The sequence below is a fragment of the Pseudophryne corroboree genome, chromosome 1 (assembly GCF_028390025.1).
Source record: "Pseudophryne corroboree isolate aPseCor3 chromosome 1, aPseCor3.hap2, whole genome shotgun sequence".
Classification (NCBI taxonomy): domain Eukaryota; kingdom Metazoa; phylum Chordata; class Amphibia; order Anura; family Myobatrachidae; genus Pseudophryne; species Pseudophryne corroboree.
The window spans coordinates 876,087,096-876,104,719 of NC_086444.1; the positions used below are offsets into that span (position 1 = coordinate 876,087,096).

Sequence of the window (17,624 nt, forward strand, 5' to 3'; positions counted from 1 at the left end):
TCCAACGATACCATAAACTCTCCCTCCTCCAGACTGGAGATCACCGCTCTGAGAGACTCCATCTTGAATTTGAATTTTTTTAGGTAGAAATTGAGAGATTTTAGGTTTAGTATCGGTCTGACCGAGCCATCCGGCTTCGGTACCACAAACAGGCTGGAATAAAAGCCCTCTCCCTGTTGTGCCAGGGGAACCGGGACCACAACCTGATTTTGACACAATTATTGTATCGCTCCTCAGACTAGATCCCTGTCTGGAAGCGAAGCTGGTAAGGCCGATTCGAAAAGGGGGAACGTCTTGAAACTCTACTTTGTACCCGTGGGACACAATTTGTACAACCCAAGGGTCCAGGCCCGAGGGAACCCAGACCTGACTGAAGAGCTTTAGATGTGCCCCCACGGGCGCGGTCTCCTGGAGGGGAGACCCAGCGTCATGCGGTGGACTTTGCAGAAGCCGGGGAGGACTTCTGCTCCTGGGAACCCGAGGAGGCGGGTGCCCTTTTACCTCTTCCCCTACCTCTGGTAGCAAGGAAAGAATTACCTCAGCCTCTCCTATATTTATTGTGCCGAAAGGACTGCATTTGATAGTGGTGTGTTTTCTTATGTTGCACAGGAACATAGGGCAAAAAGGACGACTTACCCGCGGTAGCCGTAGACACCAAATCAGTGAGGCCATCACCAAACAACTCACCACCCTTATATGGAAGAGACTCCATATTTCTCTTGAAGTCTGCATCAGCATTCCACTGGTGTATCCAAAGTGCTCGCCTAGCTGCAACCGACATAGCATTGGCTTTAGCACACAGCAGGCCAGCATCTCTTGCAGCCTCCTTCAGGTACGCAGCCGCGTCTTTGATATAACTGAGCGTCACTAGGATGCTATCCCTATCGTGAGTATCCATTTCAGAAGACAAATTTTCTGCCCACTTCTCAATAGTGCTACTTACCCACGCCGACGCAATGATAGGCCTGAGCTGCGTACCCGTGGTCGTATAAATAGCTTTTAAGGTAGCCTCCTGCTTACGATCAGCAGGCTCCTTAAGGGCCGTCGTGGTAGACGCCGGGAGAGCTACCTGCTTAGATAAGCGCGAGAGGGCTTTGTCTACCGTGGGGGCCGTCTCCCACTTTTCCCTATCAGCAGTGGGAAAGGGGTACGCCACCGTGATCCGTTTAGGAATCTGAAATTTTTTATCAGGGCTGTCCCAGACTTTATCAAAGAGAGCGTTCAGTTCAAAGGAAGGAGGAAACGTAACCGACCGCTTCTTCTCCTTATATATATGGACCCTTGTTTCAGGAGTAATAGGCTCCTCTGTGATATGCAATACGTCCTTAACTACTACAATCATGTACTGAATACTCTTTGCTAATTTTGGATCTAATCTGGAATCAGCATAGTCAACATCGGCATCAGAGTCCGTGTCGGTACCTGTGTCAAGTGACTAGTCAAAACTACGTTTGTGTGACCCTGAGGGGTCCTGGACCTGTAATAACGCGTCCTCCATTGATCTCTTCCACACCTGGGTTTGAGATTCCGACTGATCAAACTTCTGATTAAGAAGAGTGATATTAGCATTCAAAGCATTTAAAGTAGTCAACCAATCAACAGTCGGCGGTGCCGACATGGCCGCCCCCATAACACTTGGTGTCCCTAACATATTATCCCCCTGAGAGGAATAATCTGCCTCAGACATGTCGCCTATAGGGGACAGAACACAAAACAAAGCCTGCCAGGGAACACAGAGGGAAAAAGCCAGCTCACACCCCAGCACCAAAACACAGGTCTGAAAACACACCTAAGTGCCTCAGAGCTGCAGCGCTTGTTATATTGAACAATTGTGCCTCCCCACACTTGTTTTTAGCCCCCCGGTACTTGCTATTGATGAGGAAGGACCAGCTGGATCTGTGGCTTGTGAGGAGGAAAATGGCGCCGAGTACAGTGAGCAGTGAGGATGAAGCCCCGTCCCCTTAATGGCGCGCTTCTGTCCCGCTTTAATCAGTTATATATTTATACTGGCGGGGGTTAGGACAGTGCCTAGGCACTTATGTCCCCTCTGGCCAGTGATTTGTGAGGTAAATGCTGCCCCAGGGCGCCCTACCCCAGCGCCCTGCACCCAGCGGTGGTGATGTGTGTGGGAGCATGGCGCGCACTGTGCTTTCCTCGCTACGCGGTACCTCAGAATGCCGTCAAACTGAAGAGAAGTCTTCTTTTCTTCTTCTACTCACCTGTCTTCTGACTTCTGGCTCTGAAAGGGGGTGACGGCAGGCTGTGGGAGCGAGCATCCGAGTGTACCCGGCGATCATCTCCCTTCAGGTGCAGGAGGCATCCTGTCAGCAGAAGCAGAGCCATGGAACTCATCAGAAGTGGGTCATACTTCTCTCCCCTCAGTCCCACGAAGCAGGGAGGCTGTTGCCAGCAGCCTCCCTGAAAATAAAAAACCTAACTTAAGTCTTTTCAGAGAAACTCAGTATAGCTCCCCCGAGTGCATCCAGTGTCGCTGGGCACATTTCTAAAACTGAGTCTGGGGAGGGATATAGAGGGAGGAGCCAGGTCACGCCCCTTAAAAGTCTTAAAGTTCCCATGTCTCCTGCGGATCCCGTCTATACCCCCTTGGTTCTTTTGGTGTCCCCAGCATCCTCTAGGACGTATGAGAAATAGAAACAAACCATATCAGCGCCTGTGATATCTACTTGGTAGAAACTGTTTACTATATTGTTTATGTGCAGGGTAAATACTGGCTGCTTTATTTTTACACTGCAATTTAGATTTCAGTTTGAACACACCACACCCAAATCTAACTCTCTCTGCACGTTATATCTGTCAACCTGCAGGGTACATGGGCCCTCATTCCGAGTTGTTCGCTCGGTATTTTTCATCGCATCACAGTGAAAATCCGCTTAGTACGCATGCGCAATGTTCGCACTGCGACTGCGCCAAGTAACTTTACTATGATGAAAGTATTTTTACTCACGGCTTTTTCTTCGCTCCGGCGATCGTAATGTGATTGACAGGAAATGGGTGTTACTGGGCGGAAACACGGCGTTTCAGGGGCGTGTGGCTGAAAACGCTACCGTTTCCGGAAAAAACGCAGGAGTGGCCGGGGAAACGGTGGGAGTGCCTGGGCGAACGCTGGGTGTGTTTGTGACGTCAACCAGGAACGACAAGCACTGAAATGATCGCACAGGCAGAGTAAGTCTGGAGCTACTCTGAAACTGCTAAGTAGTTAGTAATCGCAATATTGCGAATACATCGGTCGCAATTTTAAGAAGCTAAGATTCACTCCCAGTAGGCAGCGGCTTAGCGTGTGTAACTCTGCTAAAATCGCCTTGCGACCGATCAACTCGGAATGAGGGCCATGGTTTTGCCCATTAGTGAAAGATTTTACTTTTGCGATCAACCTTGAATTAGGCCCTTAATTACAAACACAACATTTCCACTGCATTTCAGCCCTGTCACAAAAGGACCAGCTGACATCATGTCAGTGGTTCTCTTGTTGTTAACACAGGTGAAAGTGTTGATGAGGACAAGGCTGGAGATCACTCTCTCTTGCTGATTGAGTTAGAAAAGACTGGAAGCTTTAAAAGGAGGGTGGTGCTTGAAATCATCATTCTTCGTCTGTTAACCATGGTTACCTGCAAGGAAACATATGCAGTCAGTTGCTTTGCACAGAAAGGGCTTCACATGCAAGGATATTACTGCTAGTAAGACTGCACCTAAATCAACCATTTATCGGATCATCAAGAACTTCAAAGAGAGAGGTTCAATAGTCGTGAAGAAGGCTTCAGGGCGCCCAAGAACGTTCAGCAAGCGCCAGGACCGTCTCCTAAAGTTGATTCAGCTGCGAGATCGGGGCACCACCAGAGCAGAGCTTGCTCAGGAATGGCAGCAGGCAGGTGTGAGCGCATCTGCACGCACAGTGAGGTTGAAGATTTTTGGAGGATGGCCTGGTGTCAAGAAGGGCAGCAAAAAAGTCACTTCTCTCCAGGAAAAACATCAGGGACAGACTAATATTCTGCAAAAGGTACAGGGATTGGACTGCTGGGGACTGGAGTAGTCATTTTCTCTTGACGAATCTCCTTTCAGATTGTTTGGGACACCTGGAAAAATGCTTGTCTGGAAAAGGAAAGGTGAGCGATACCACCAGTCCTGTGTCATGCCAAAAATAAAGCATCCTAAAACCATACATGTGTGGGGTTGCTTCTCAGCCAAGGAAGTGGGCTCACTCACAATTTTGCTTTAGAACACAGCCATGAATAAAGAAAGAATGGTACCAAAACATCCTCCAAGAGCAACTTCTCCCAACCATCCCAACAGTTTGGTGACGAACAATGCATTTGCCAGCATGATGGAGCACCTTGCTATAAGGCAAAAGTGATAACTAAATCGCTCGGGGAACAAAACTTAAAAACTTTGGGTCCATGGCCAGGAAACTCCCTAGACCTTAATCCCATTGTGAACTTGTGGTCAATGCTCAATAGGTGGGTGGACAAACAAAAACCCACAAATTCTGACAAACTCCAAACATTAGGCAAGAATGGACGGCCATAAGTCAGTATGTGGCCCATAAGTTGATTGACGGCATGCCAGGTTTTGAAAAAGAAGGGTCAACACTGCAAATATTAACTCTTTGCATAAACTTAATGTAACTGTCAATAAAAGCCTTTGGCACCTAACAAATGCTTGTCATTTTACTTCAGTATAGCAAAGTAATATCTGACAAAAAGGTCTGAAGACACTGAAGCAGCAAACTTTGTGAAAACCAATACTTGTGTCAGCCATGGCTGTAGAACAGCTGTGACCAACCCGCGGCTCTCGAGCCACATGCGTCTCCTTCATTCTCCTCATGCGGCTCGATCCGCTCCCGGCCGCCGCTGCCAGACACGGCGCACTCACAGCAGGTCTCCAGTGGCCATGTCTATCTAAAATTCGTCGCCGGCCCGTGAGCCAAGCAGAGCTCGCGGACCGACAGCTAAGGCTCCTGATTGGCTGCCGGACCGCGAGCTCTGATTGGCTCATGGGCCGGTGCCGAATTTTAAGATCGACACTGCCGCCAGAGACTGAGGGGTAGGAGAGGCGCACGCTGCGCTCTCCTTCCCCTCACAACAGCAGCGCGGTAAGCAGCACTTTTTTTGGGGGGGGGGGGGGGTGAGTGAGGCACTGTGGGGGCTTTTGTATCAGCACTGGGGGCATATCTGGCACTGTTGTAGGCATTGTGGGGGCATGTGTATCAGCACTGGGAGCATATCTGGCACTGTGTGGGCATGTGTATCAGCACTGGGGGCATAAGGCACTGTGGGGGCATGTGTATCTGCACTGATGGCATATGAGGCACTGTGGAGGCATGTGTATCTGCACTGGGGGCATATGAGGCACTGTGGGGGCATGTGTATCTGGCAATGTGGGGGCATGTGTATCTGCACTGGGGGCATATCTGGCACTGTGGAGGCATGTGTATCTGGCAATGTGGGGGCATGTGTATCTGCACTGGTGGCATATCTGGCACTGTGGGGGCATGTGTATCTGCACTGGGGCATATCTGGCACTGTGGGGGCATATCTGGCACTGGTGGCATATCTGGCACTGTGGGGGCATATCTGGCACTGTGGGAGGCACTGTGGGGGTATGTGATCTGCACTGGGGGCATATCTGGCACTGTGGGGGCATGTGTATCTGCACTGGGGCATATCTGGCACAGTGTGGGCATATCTGGCACTGTGGGGGCATGTGTATCTGCAACTGGGGCATATCTGACACTGTGGGGCATATATGTATCTGGCACTGTGGGGGCATACGTGTATCTGGCACTGTGGGGGCATACGTGTATTTGGCACTGTGGGGGCATACGTGTATTTGGCACTGTGGGGGGATACATTTATTTTGCACTGTGGGGGCATATATGTATCTTGCACTGTGGGGCATATATGTATCTTGCACTGTGGGGACATATGTATCTGGTACTGGGGGCATATATGTATCTGGCACTGTGGGGGTACGTGTATCTGGCACTGGGGGGCATATATGTATCTGGCACTGGGGGCATATATTTATCTGGCACTGTGGTGGCACCCATTTTTTGGCATTTTTATATGTATGTGGCACTGTTCAACATGACTAAACGGGGTTATGACACAAGGTCACACTCCTACAAACGTCATACCGAAAGGTGTGTGCACGAAAATGGGGCGTGGCTTTGTGTCAACTAGGCCACACCCCCATTTTTGCACGCACGCCTTCCTCGCGCGCATGATAATGGCTCTAGCCCTTGCCTATGGATCTTTTCTGGCTCTTTGCCTCTGACTGGTTGGCCTCCCCTGCTGTAGAAGCTAAAACTAGGCATACACTATACAATTAACTGTCAGATAATCTGTGGTTGGAATGAAAATCTGGTAATGGATGAGAGCAACTGATAATCTACCATTTACTACCAAACACTGGAAAATGAACAAAACCTGTCCGTGATTTAACCAATTTGTAGAAACTACAGTTTTTGTCCATTTTCCAGTGTTTGGTAGCAAATGGTCGATTATCAGTTGCTCTCATCCATTACCAGATTTTCATTCCAACCCCAGATTATCTGACAGATAATTGTATAGTGTATGCCCAGCTATATCTGCCCTGAAGTATCCTCAGATGCAGTCTTTGAGTATCCATTATGAAAGTTGTAGGGCTGCATATAAAGTGAATACATATGAATTGCCGGCAGACAAGATGCCGGCTGTCAGTATACCGACAGCGGCATCCTGTCTGTCAGACTCCCGGCAGCAAGTCCCCTCGCGGGCTCGCTGCGCTCGCCATGCTTCAGGCCCAGTGGCTCGCTTTGCTCTCCATAGATTATATTTCCACTCAGTTGGAGGCATGGACCCACCTACCGAGTGAGAATACTCATAGGTGGGTGGGATCCCGGCCATCGGTATTTCACAGGCTGTCGGGATCCTGACAGACAGTATTTTAACTGTAACCCATTAAAAAGATGCCCTGTGATCACTCACTAACCTCTGTGAGACTTTCCAAAGACTCACTTTGCAACATCAATAGTGACTGACAGCTCCGCTTTCAGTCTCCTCCTCAGCCACATGTAGTAGCTGCCTCCTCTGCTCTGTTACTCTCCAAGGCTTGCCTACCAGTTGGTATCTGCGTCTCCCCCTATGATCCTCCATTCCTCTTTTGCCAACCTCAACAATAGTCAGAGCTGCTACCAGAGAGGTGCTCTGCTCAGCAGAACTGCTTGAGATCTCCTCACCCTACTTACTGCAGCTCAGAAGAGGGATGAATAGCTTCTGCCCCTCGTCACAGTTTTTTTTGGGCTGTGACGCACTTATCTCAGGGAACCTCCAGCAGACAGGTTCCTCTCTCCCCACTCCCCAGTTCAACTGTCCCTCTTCAGAGGTCCCTCTCCCGTGGGTTGCCCTTTTTACACTTTCCCTCATGGCTCCTTTCCTTCACAAGCATAAGGGCATACATTTCTAGAAATGTCTCCCTCTTATGGCAACCATTATTATTACAATTTATTTATAAGGCGCCACATGCGTTTTGCCGCGCCGTACATACAACACATATTAGAACAATACACACCTCCCAACATCTTTAGAAGGCAGCCCGGGATCAGCTGAAAAGGGGGAGTGGCTTATGGGAAAGCCATTTTTTCTGTGCCACCATACTTTCCCTTGTTTTCCCTTCTTTCTCATTTTATTTTAGTATTATAGTTATATCGATATGGTAGTTAGATACATCCTTAAATAGTTTAGTTTTAAATAAATAAAGCTGACCTTTCCCCTTATACAAGGTCCTGGGGTATATTCAATTAGGATCGAAAACTGCCGTCTGTCGTCGAATAGTGATTCTACCTATTCAGTCCCAGCAGTTTTTATTCGACATGTCGTGGAATTTGACTTGTCGAATAGTACGTGAATCGGCGGTATAGCTGCCAATTCACGTACTTTTGAGTGAAACAGGGCCAAATTCTACAGGATTTGGTCCCGTTTCCGACCATCTCAGTCCGACATAAAAAAATGTCGGACTGAGATGTGGGAACCAGAGGAGGAGAGGGGGGGAGCCGCGGGACAGCCACAGGGCATACAGGGGAGAGAAGCACTACAGCACAGCGCTGCAGCAGGATGTCTCACAGCCGCGCCGCTCACGGCAGTGTCCACCCGGCTCCAGCAAGTGAAGTCACGCTTGCTGGAGCCGCGTGGACACTGCCGTAAGGTCGGGCGGCTGTGAGACAACCTCCTGCAGCGCTACTGTAACGCTGCTCTCCTCCGTCTGCCCGTGGCTGTCCCCGCGGCTCCCCCCCCCTCTCCTCCTCTGGGTCCCTCATCTCAATTCGACTTTTTAAAAGTCGAATTGAGATGAGATTGAATAGGGGTTGTCGGATCCATTCTGACAAATACATGTCGGAATGGATCCGACCCTAATTGAATATACCCCTCTGTGTCTTTATTTACTATTGGGTAAGGTTGAATTGTTTCGACCTGGTACTGTCAGGAGAGGGCATTCATCAGGTGCATGGGGAGTTTAATGTTCGCATAGTTGTCAGACAGATAAAGGTTGTTTATTACATCATATTCTTCTTTTCCCTTTAGTATCTGAATACTAACCTGTATTCATCTATTGTAATATTAATCTTTTTTTTCCTTTTATTTAATACAGATAATAAAGGGATATCATTTTACTCTGTAGGTCTGAAATCAGGTAAGCTATGATGTTTTCCATTATGTCTGGTTTAAACAGACAACTTTGGGCCTTATTCAGGTTTTGTTAGCAAACCAAAAAAGCACACTAATGGGCAAAACCATGTTTCACTGCAGGGGGGGCAGATGTAACATGTGCAGAGAGGTTGAGATTTGGGTGGGGTGTGTTCAAACTGAAACCTAATTTGCAGTGTAAATCTCTCTGCACATGTTACATCTGCATCACCTGCAGTGCAACATGGTTTTGCCCATTAGTGTGCTTTTTTGGTTTGCTAACAACCCTGAATAACCCCTTTGTTGCCTAGTTCTGTAGCAATGATGATGATTCAGTATTGCCAACTAATTTTATATCAGACACAAGTAATACGCCTTTCACACCGCACAAATAACCCGGTATCGACCCAGCAATTCAACCCGGGAATAAAGACGTTTTACCTGGGTTGAATACCGGGTCAGTGGCTGCGTAAAGGGGCTCCCGGGTCTATGCGACCTGGGACCCGTTTACTACAGCAGGGAGAGGCGGCGCGGAGATTATTTAATCTCCCAGCACCACCTCCATCTCCGCCCCCCGCTGCTATGGCAGCCCGCCCGGCATATTACCAGGTCGGGGAAGCCTGCAGCATCGGCCAATGCCGGATCCCACCCGGGAAGGTCCCGTTTCTAATTCCCGGGTGGGATCCGGCATTGGCAGTGTGAAAGGGGTATAAATGACACACATTATGTAGCTGAAGCTGTCTCACAAAGGCTGAATTGAATATTAGAGCTGTAATTCTTATATTTCCTAAATTTCTGCTCTTTTTTTTTATTCTTCAGCCCCACACCTTGTGTTACTGTAATGTCCTATCACTCTCTGGGGTGTATTCAATAATTGCTGGAAGCTGCCGTTTTGTCGGAAAGACGGCAGCTTCCGACAGGTTTAGGTCGGAAGGGGATCGAACCTATTCAATGTCGGCTGTTTTTTTTTTCGACAAGACAGGAATTACCCGACTTGTTGGAAACCACGTGGATTGTCGGAATCCACGTTGGCTGTCGGAAGCGCGGCAAAACAGGTTTAAGCCCCGTTTCCGACAATGTCAATCCGACTTTAAAGAAAGTTTGTTTGCCATTGTCGGGAACGGGCCAAACCTGTCGGATTTTGCCCCGCATTGAATACTGACCTGTCGGATCCTTTCCGTTGGAAAGAATCCGACAGGTCTTCAATATACCCCTCTGACTACCTTTTATCCTCATTATCTTTTTTTCCCTTATATAACTTTCCCCAACAGATTCCTCAGTCGGGATCAGTATGGAACACGGCCGGGATTGCCGGCCATCAGTATACAGACAGCGGCATCCCGGCCACCATTATGCCGGCGGGGTGAGCGCTGAAAAGCCCCTTGCGGGCTCACTGCGCTCGCCACGTTGCAGGAACAGTGGCTCGCTGCGCTCACCGCAGGTTATATTCTCCCTCTATGGGTGTCGTAAACACCTACGGAGGGAGAATAGACTGTGATGCCGGCATTCCAGCGGCGGCATTTCACCGCCAGTCGGGATGCCTGCGTCAGCATTGTGACTGCCGGTTCCCGACTAGCAGTATTGTACTGCTTCTCCCTCAATCATTCTTATATAGTTATGATTTTCCTCTTGCCGCTTCCACAGGGAGTTGCCCTCCTCAAGTATTTTCCTGCAAGAACAGCCAGTGCATCACCAAGCAAAACCCAGAATGTGATAATGTTCGCGACTGCAAAGATGGCTCGGATGAGAAGATCTGCAGTGAGTCTCACACAAGGCTTACCACAGGAAGCCCAGAGAAACCTCCTCCTGCACAAGCTTTAGGAATTGCAATACTCTGAGTAACGAATAATGCTGATTTATTTTGCAGGAACTCAAAACTTGCTTATAAAACATGCTATAAAACTTTAAATGGGCTCTCAAGACCCACTTCTTCATCAAACCCAGCCATCTCTCATCCTAACCCTATGTTATATGGTCACTTCTACCCCATCTGTGTCACCCCTGTCTGTCTTCCCCCTCCACTACGGAATGTAAGCTCTCACAAGCAGGGCCCTCTCCCCTCATGTGCTTCTCCCTCTCTTAGATTATTTTCTACTCCATACATCAACACCTAACCCTCCGTTTCTGCCAGCCTAATGACTATTTTAGTGTTCTATCCTCTGATGCAGCGTTTATATACCCTGTACTTGTTCTACACTGTCTTGTTTTTTTTTTGTCATGCCCATTTGTATTTTGTTAGGCGCTGCGGAACCTTTGTGGCGCCATATAAATAATAATAATAATAATAATAATAATAATAATAAATGTATATCTACAGTCTGACATGTGCTAATTATAAATGTATATGTTTATGGAAGTACTTATTTCTTTTACTAGATCATTTCTGGAATGATTATGATATAATGATAGGACTCCCACTATTGGCTTTTACTTATGTTCCACTTATTTCTCACTCTACAGACTGTGGTACTCGACCAGCAATGAAAAAGTCCAACAGAATAGTTGGCGGATCAGATGCTTCAAAGGGAGAGTTCCCATGGCAGGTCAGTCTAAGGGAGAACAATGAGCACTTCTGTGGAGCCACCATCATAAGTGGCAAGTGGCTGGTCTCCGCAGCCCACTGCTTCAATGAGTAAGTATACTTGATCTTATTACCAAGTGTACCTTCTTCTTTCCTACTAACATTATCTACTTTCCAATAGCTCTCTCCTAGGCAAAGACCTGCTACATCACTTATGTATATTAGGGCTGATTAATGTTTGTAAGTAAAGCAAAAAGCAAGCAACTGGGCAAAACCACGCTATACTGCAGATGTAACATGTGCAGAGAGAGTTATATTTGAGTGGGGTGTGTAAAAAAATCTGTCTAACATTTGTAGGATACATGCAACAGCAACCAGTATTTACCTTGCACAGAAAGAATATAACCCACCTAAATCTAAATCTCTCTGCACATGTTACATCTACCCCACCTGCAGTTCAACATGGTTTTGCCCAGTTGCTTGTTTTTTGCTTTACTTAAAAACATGAATCAGGCCCACTATCTACTCTACCATAACATAATGCATCTTGGTTCACCCATCTATTATTATGCTCTGTAAATATTAGGAATAATCCTTCCACTCATGAAATTACTATCTTTATTTACAAGTTATGTTTATTTATTTACTAAACCAATCCTCACAATACATCATAATTCTGTTGTATTATTTATGTTTCTAGTAATACCCCTTTTACACCACCTGAAGTATCCCGGGATTTTGCATGGGAGCACGCAAAATCCCGGGACTGCAGGTGGTGTAAAAGGGTCACCCCGGGTCCACTTTCCCGGGAATCCAACACGGCAAATACGCAGGGTTGGACACGGGAAAGACCCGGGAAGGAGGCGGTGTAAATGGGTAAGCCGGGTCAGCCGACCCGACACCCATTTACAGCATGACAAACCTCCCGTACCGCAGTGTCCTGTGGGCGGTCGGGAGGCTGGGGGTCACGGCGCACGCTGTCTATGCAGACAGCGGAGCCATGCTGGTTGCCATGCTGCGGCTGGAGACATGGCACATGCTGTCTATGCAGACAGCAGCGCCATGTCTGGTGCCTGGAAGCGCAGGAGGCTGGGGGCAGCACAGCAGCTTCCAGATTGCTGTGCTTGCCCCCGGCGAGACGCTCCAGAGTCCCGATCTGCAGTGTGGGCCAGCGCTTGGAGATGACATCATCTCTAAGCGCCAGCCCACAAGACACTGCAGTGTAAACGGTGCCGATCCGGGAATATCCCAGATCGGCACTGCAGTGAAATGGGGAGAGTCTCGGGTCTGACCCGGCTTGGAACCGTGTTCCACATACTGGGTTAGACCCGGGATTTTGGTGTAAAAGGGGTATTAGTGTTTTATATCCATTTATTTCACTCCTAATCTATGTAGTAAATGTCACTCTTGCACTCCACATATTATTCCATGCCTGGCCACCAACGAAAATACTCTTAATTCTTAAAATGCACTGTGAATATCTTGAACACTAAATTGTATATTCATACTGCAAAAATACCAAACAAAAATAGTAAGAATACAAAGAACATAGAATTAATCCCGCACCAGTATCACTGAAGCTTAATAAATAACTGTATGTTTCAATACCTTATGGTTCCTTCAAATTCGTATTCTTCACATACCAATATTTTTTGACATTCTTGGGTGCTATCCTAATGTTTCAGGTCTGTTACCAGCAAATCAATAAGGAAAAAAAAAGAACAATGCATATCAAATAAAATAAGTTTTAACAATTTAGTTGGTTCCAGTGTGCATCCGGAAAATGTTTCCTTTGTTCTTTTTCTTTTCCTTGTTGAAAAAACAGTTTGAATGTTTGCCCAAATTCACTGAAATATACCTGCGTCCCAAGCTCACATTATTTTTTAACAAGGTTATACTTGTACCATTGACACTGAATGGTGAAGATCTAGCCCTTTTGTAATCATAACTCTTTTATAATAAGCCACTATTATAACCCTGGACTGCTCTCTGTGATAGACATATAGGGGGTCATTCCGACCCGATCGCTCGCTGCAGTTTATCGCAGCACAGCGATCGGGTCGGAACTGCCGTCGTTGCCTAGCGATCGCCTCTGAGGCAGAGGCGGACGCTGGACGGCGGAGCGGTCCGGCCAACACAGGCGTGGCCGGACTGTTGGTGGGACGGGCCGCGGCGGCTGCGTGACGTCACACGCAGCCGCTGCGATCCGGGGCAGTGAAGAGGTTCTCCCGGCCAGCCGCAGGAGCTGCGCTGGCCGGGAGTAACTCCTGAGATGCAAAAGCATTGTCGCTATGCAATGCTTTTGCATCTCTGCGGGAGGGGAGGGGGGGGGGGGGCCGCACTGACATGCGGGGCGGACTAGCCCTGTGCCGGGCGTCCCCCCGTATGTCTGAGTGCCTGATCATAGCTGTGTTAAATTTAGCACAGCTACAATCAACTCGGAATGACCCCTATAACCACCACATGTCCCGATATTACAGTTGTCCAGATTAAACTTCTCTGCCATGTTCTCTGTGCACCATGCTTCATGAATGTGGCTGTTATGTTCCGTCCACCTATGCAACCAGACATGTATTATTCTTAAATATCTGGGTATTTGTCAGTTTTCAGGATCCAGCGGTGTGGTTGGCTTACATTGGTTCTACGTCTCTGAGTGGATCGGACAGCAACACAGTGAAAGCATCCATTAAAAGCATTGTTAAGCACCCATCCTATGACCCAGACACAGCAGATTATGATGTGGCTGTGTTGGAACTGGACTCTGAACTACGGTTCAACAAATACACCCAACCAATCTGCCTGCCAGCATCCACTCATGTCTTCCCAATGGGCAAGAAGTGCATCATCACTGGATGGGGATACCTCAAAGAGGATAACTGTAAGCTATCCATAGTGCTATAATACTGAGTAAAGCAGTGAGGGATACGGTCATTAGGTCGACCACTATTGGTCGACATGCATTAGGTCGATAAGGTCACTTGTTTTACATGGTCATTAGGTCGACATGAACAAGGTCGAGATGGAAAAAGGTCGACATGAGTTTTTCACTTTTGTTTTTAATTTTTTTAACTTTTTCATACTTTACGATCCACGTGGACTACGATTGGGAATGGTAACCTGTGCCGAGCACAACGGTAGTAGAGCGAGGCACCTTGCCCGAAGCATGGCGAGCGAAGCAGCCATGTGAGAGGACACGGTGCACTAATTGGGGTTCCGCGTCACTTTATGAAGAAAACGACACAAAAAAGGTTAAAAAAACTCATGTCGACCTTTTTCCATGTCGACGCAATGACTGTCGACCTAGTGACCATGTCGACCTAGTGACCATGTCGACCTAATGACCCATACACAGCAGTGAATCTTAAACATCATTTGGGGGGTTCCGAGTTAGTGAACCAAGGCCATGATAGTCAATTATGAGAAAATGAAAGCTGAAGATATGTAATTAATTAACCATTGGCTATTAATTGTTTTTACTACTTCGGTAACGTAATACAATGTTTAATTTATACTGTATTCTAAAATATGATGTTTCCACTGTATCATGGCGGTTAGTACAAAATGAGTAAATGGGACTTGCTTCACTTTAACTCCATTTGTGGAGTAGGGGGAATACCTGACTATACACCACAGGCGCTTCAAGAGAGGATGAGGCCAATGAGCAGACTCCATCTGTAGCTGGCTGCGCTGTAGGCTCTGGACACTAGGGTCACTAAAGGGCACTAGGGTCATTAGAGGACCCCAGCGCTGTCCCAGAGTCAAGTGCGTATGCGCAGGTCTCAGAAAATGGCGCGGCGTTACATCTGCAGTGCAACATGTATTGCTCATTAGTGCGCTTTATGGTTTGCTAACAAATTTGAATAACTCCCTATAACATTATTTTTAGGAACAGATGACAAGTGCAATTTAGACTTTTTATGGACGATACATTGCTTCTGTATAACAATAATATAATTGTGGACATTATTAATATATGAATAACATTGGCTTCATTTTCTCCTTATGCTTTTCAGTTATCTAATAGGACATGTGTATAATAAGGGTAAGCGGGCAGCGTTCACGTTCACAGTCAAATTAGTGTTGTCAGGCACCCAGCATTTATACTGCCCAACAAGTGCAGCCAAATGCAGCTGATAAACGCTGGGTTCCTGTGGCTGATATCTAAATGTTTTTTTCCCAATTTCAGTAGTGAAACCTGAAGTTTTACAGAAAGCTACAGTGGCCCTCATGGACCAATCACTCTGCAATAGCTTATATAGCAACGTGGTAACAGACAGGATGGTATGCGCAGGCTATTTGGAGGGCAAGATTGATTCATGCCAGGTAAACAACTCCATCTTCTTGTCTAAACTGGTGACTGCTTTGTTAAAGTGGAACTAAACAATGTGATTTACTGTAAATTGAAATAGATTTTAGAGGCATCGTTTTATGCTGTACTAATGCAAGTTAGGGGGATTTTCCACTTATTTTTTAGCCAGGAGAGGCCCCAATAAATCAAAAGAGACTCTGATGGGTCTTCCATAATGCAAGTACTAATAGATTTACTTTATATGATTTGTCTGAGAAAAGGTTGTGTGGAAATCAGCCCTTGATTTGCCTCAATCCCCAAATGCATTAAAGTAATCCTCAGAAGATATCGGAGGCTTGCAGGTGGCAATGGAGGGACTAAGGGGGTCATTCAGACCTGATCGCTGCTGTGCGTTTATCGCGTCGGAGTATATGCACCGCAATGCGCAAGCACGTCGCACGGTAACAAAGCGGATCGCCGCTCAGGGATGGGTTTGTGCGAAGGATCCGTTCGCACGGGCATTCACAAGGAGATTGACAGGAAAAAGGCATTTGTGGGTGTCAACTGACCGTTTTCTGGGAGTGTTTGGAAAAACGCAGGTGTGTCCAAGTGTTTGCAGGGAGGGTTCCTGAAGTGTTCGCAGCGGCTGAGTAAGTCCTGGGCTACTCAGAGACTGCACAAAATCTGTTTGTACAGCTCTGCTACACATGCGTTTGCACACTTGCAAAGCGAAAATACACTCCCCTATGGGCGGCGACTATGCGAACGCAGGACAGCAAAAAAAACCTAGAGAGTGAACAGGTCTGAATTAGGCCCTGAGTGCGGTGGGCTGCCTGTCATATGGGGGGTAGAGCCACATTGCCACACACAAAACAGGCCCCACATTCATATCGGCCTACCAGAAATCTTACTGGTGAGCCGTATGGCAAATCCAACCCTGATACTGTCTCGCTGCCTGCAGCTGAATGCATTGTGATGTCACAGAGGTACTATCTAGCTGCCTGCAGCTGAATGCATTGTGATGTCACAGAGGTACTATCTAGCTGCCTGCAGCTAAATGCATTGTGATGTCACAGAGGTACTATCTAGCTGCCTGCAGCTGAATGCATTGTGATGTCATGGTGGTACTGTCTAGCTGCCTGCAGCTGAATACATTGTGATGTCACAGAGGTACTGTTTAGCTGTCTGCAGCTGAATGCATTGTGATGTCACAGAGCTACTGTTTAGTTGCTTGCAGCAGAATGCATTGTGATGTCACGGTGGTACGGTCTAGCTGCCTGCATCTGAATGCATTGTGATGTCACAGAGGTACTGTCTGGCTGCCTGCAGCTGAATGCATTGTGAAGTCACTGAGGTACTGGTTAGCTGCCTGCAGCTGAATGCATTGTGATGTCACGGTGGTACTGTCTAGCTGCTTGCTGCTGAATACACTGTGATGTCACAGTGGTACTGCTTAGTTGCCTGCAGCTGAATGCATTGTGATGTCACAGAGGTACTGTCTAGCTGCCTGCAGCTAAATGCATTGTGATGTCACAGAGGTACTGTTTACCTGCCTGCAGCTGAATGCATTGTGATGTCACAGAGGTACTGTTCAGCTGCCTGCAGCTGAATGCATTGTGATGTCACAGAGCTACTGTTTAGTTGCCTCCAGCAGAATGCATTGTGATGTAATGGTGGTACTGTCTAGCTGCCTACAGCTGAATACATTGTGATGTCACAGAGGTACACTTTAGCTGTTGCAGCTGAATGCATTGTGATGTCACAGAGGTACTGTTTAGCTGTCTGCAGCTGAATGCATTGTGATGCCACAGAGCTACTGTCTAGCTGCCTGTAGCTGAATGCATTGTGATGTCAAAGAGGCACTGGTTAGCTGCCTGCAGCTGAATGTATTGTGATGTCACAGTGGTACTGTCTAGCTGCCTGCAGCTGAATACATTGTGATGTCACAGTGGTATTGTCTAATTGCCTGCAGCTGGATGCATTGTGATGTCAGAGAGCTACTGTCTAGCTGCCTGCAGCTGAATGCATTATGATGTCACAGTGGCAATGTTTAGCTGCCTGCAGCTGAATGCATTGTAATGTCACAGAGCTACTGTCCAGCTGCCTGCAGCTGAATGCATTGTGATGTCACTAAGGT

The 17,624-nt window shown here is 47.4% G+C and overlaps 1 protein-coding gene across 3 annotated transcripts in view; it reads left to right on the top strand.

The window, feature by feature from the left end:
* TMPRSS9 (transmembrane serine protease 9) overlaps positions 1-17,624 on the top strand; it is a 316,106-nt gene that overhangs the window by 185,526 nt on the left and 112,956 nt on the right. For all 3 annotated transcript variants that reach the window (XM_063920081.1, XM_063920080.1, XM_063920082.1), the window contains 5 exons: positions 8,644-8,685; positions 10,323-10,436; positions 11,139-11,310; positions 13,803-14,077; positions 15,386-15,522. In XM_063920081.1, the coding sequence (XP_063776151.1) occupies positions 8,644-8,685; positions 10,323-10,436; positions 11,139-11,310; positions 13,803-14,077; positions 15,386-15,522 (740 nt within the window). The remainder of the gene's footprint in view (positions 1-8,643; positions 8,686-10,322; positions 10,437-11,138; positions 11,311-13,802; positions 14,078-15,385; positions 15,523-17,624) is intronic.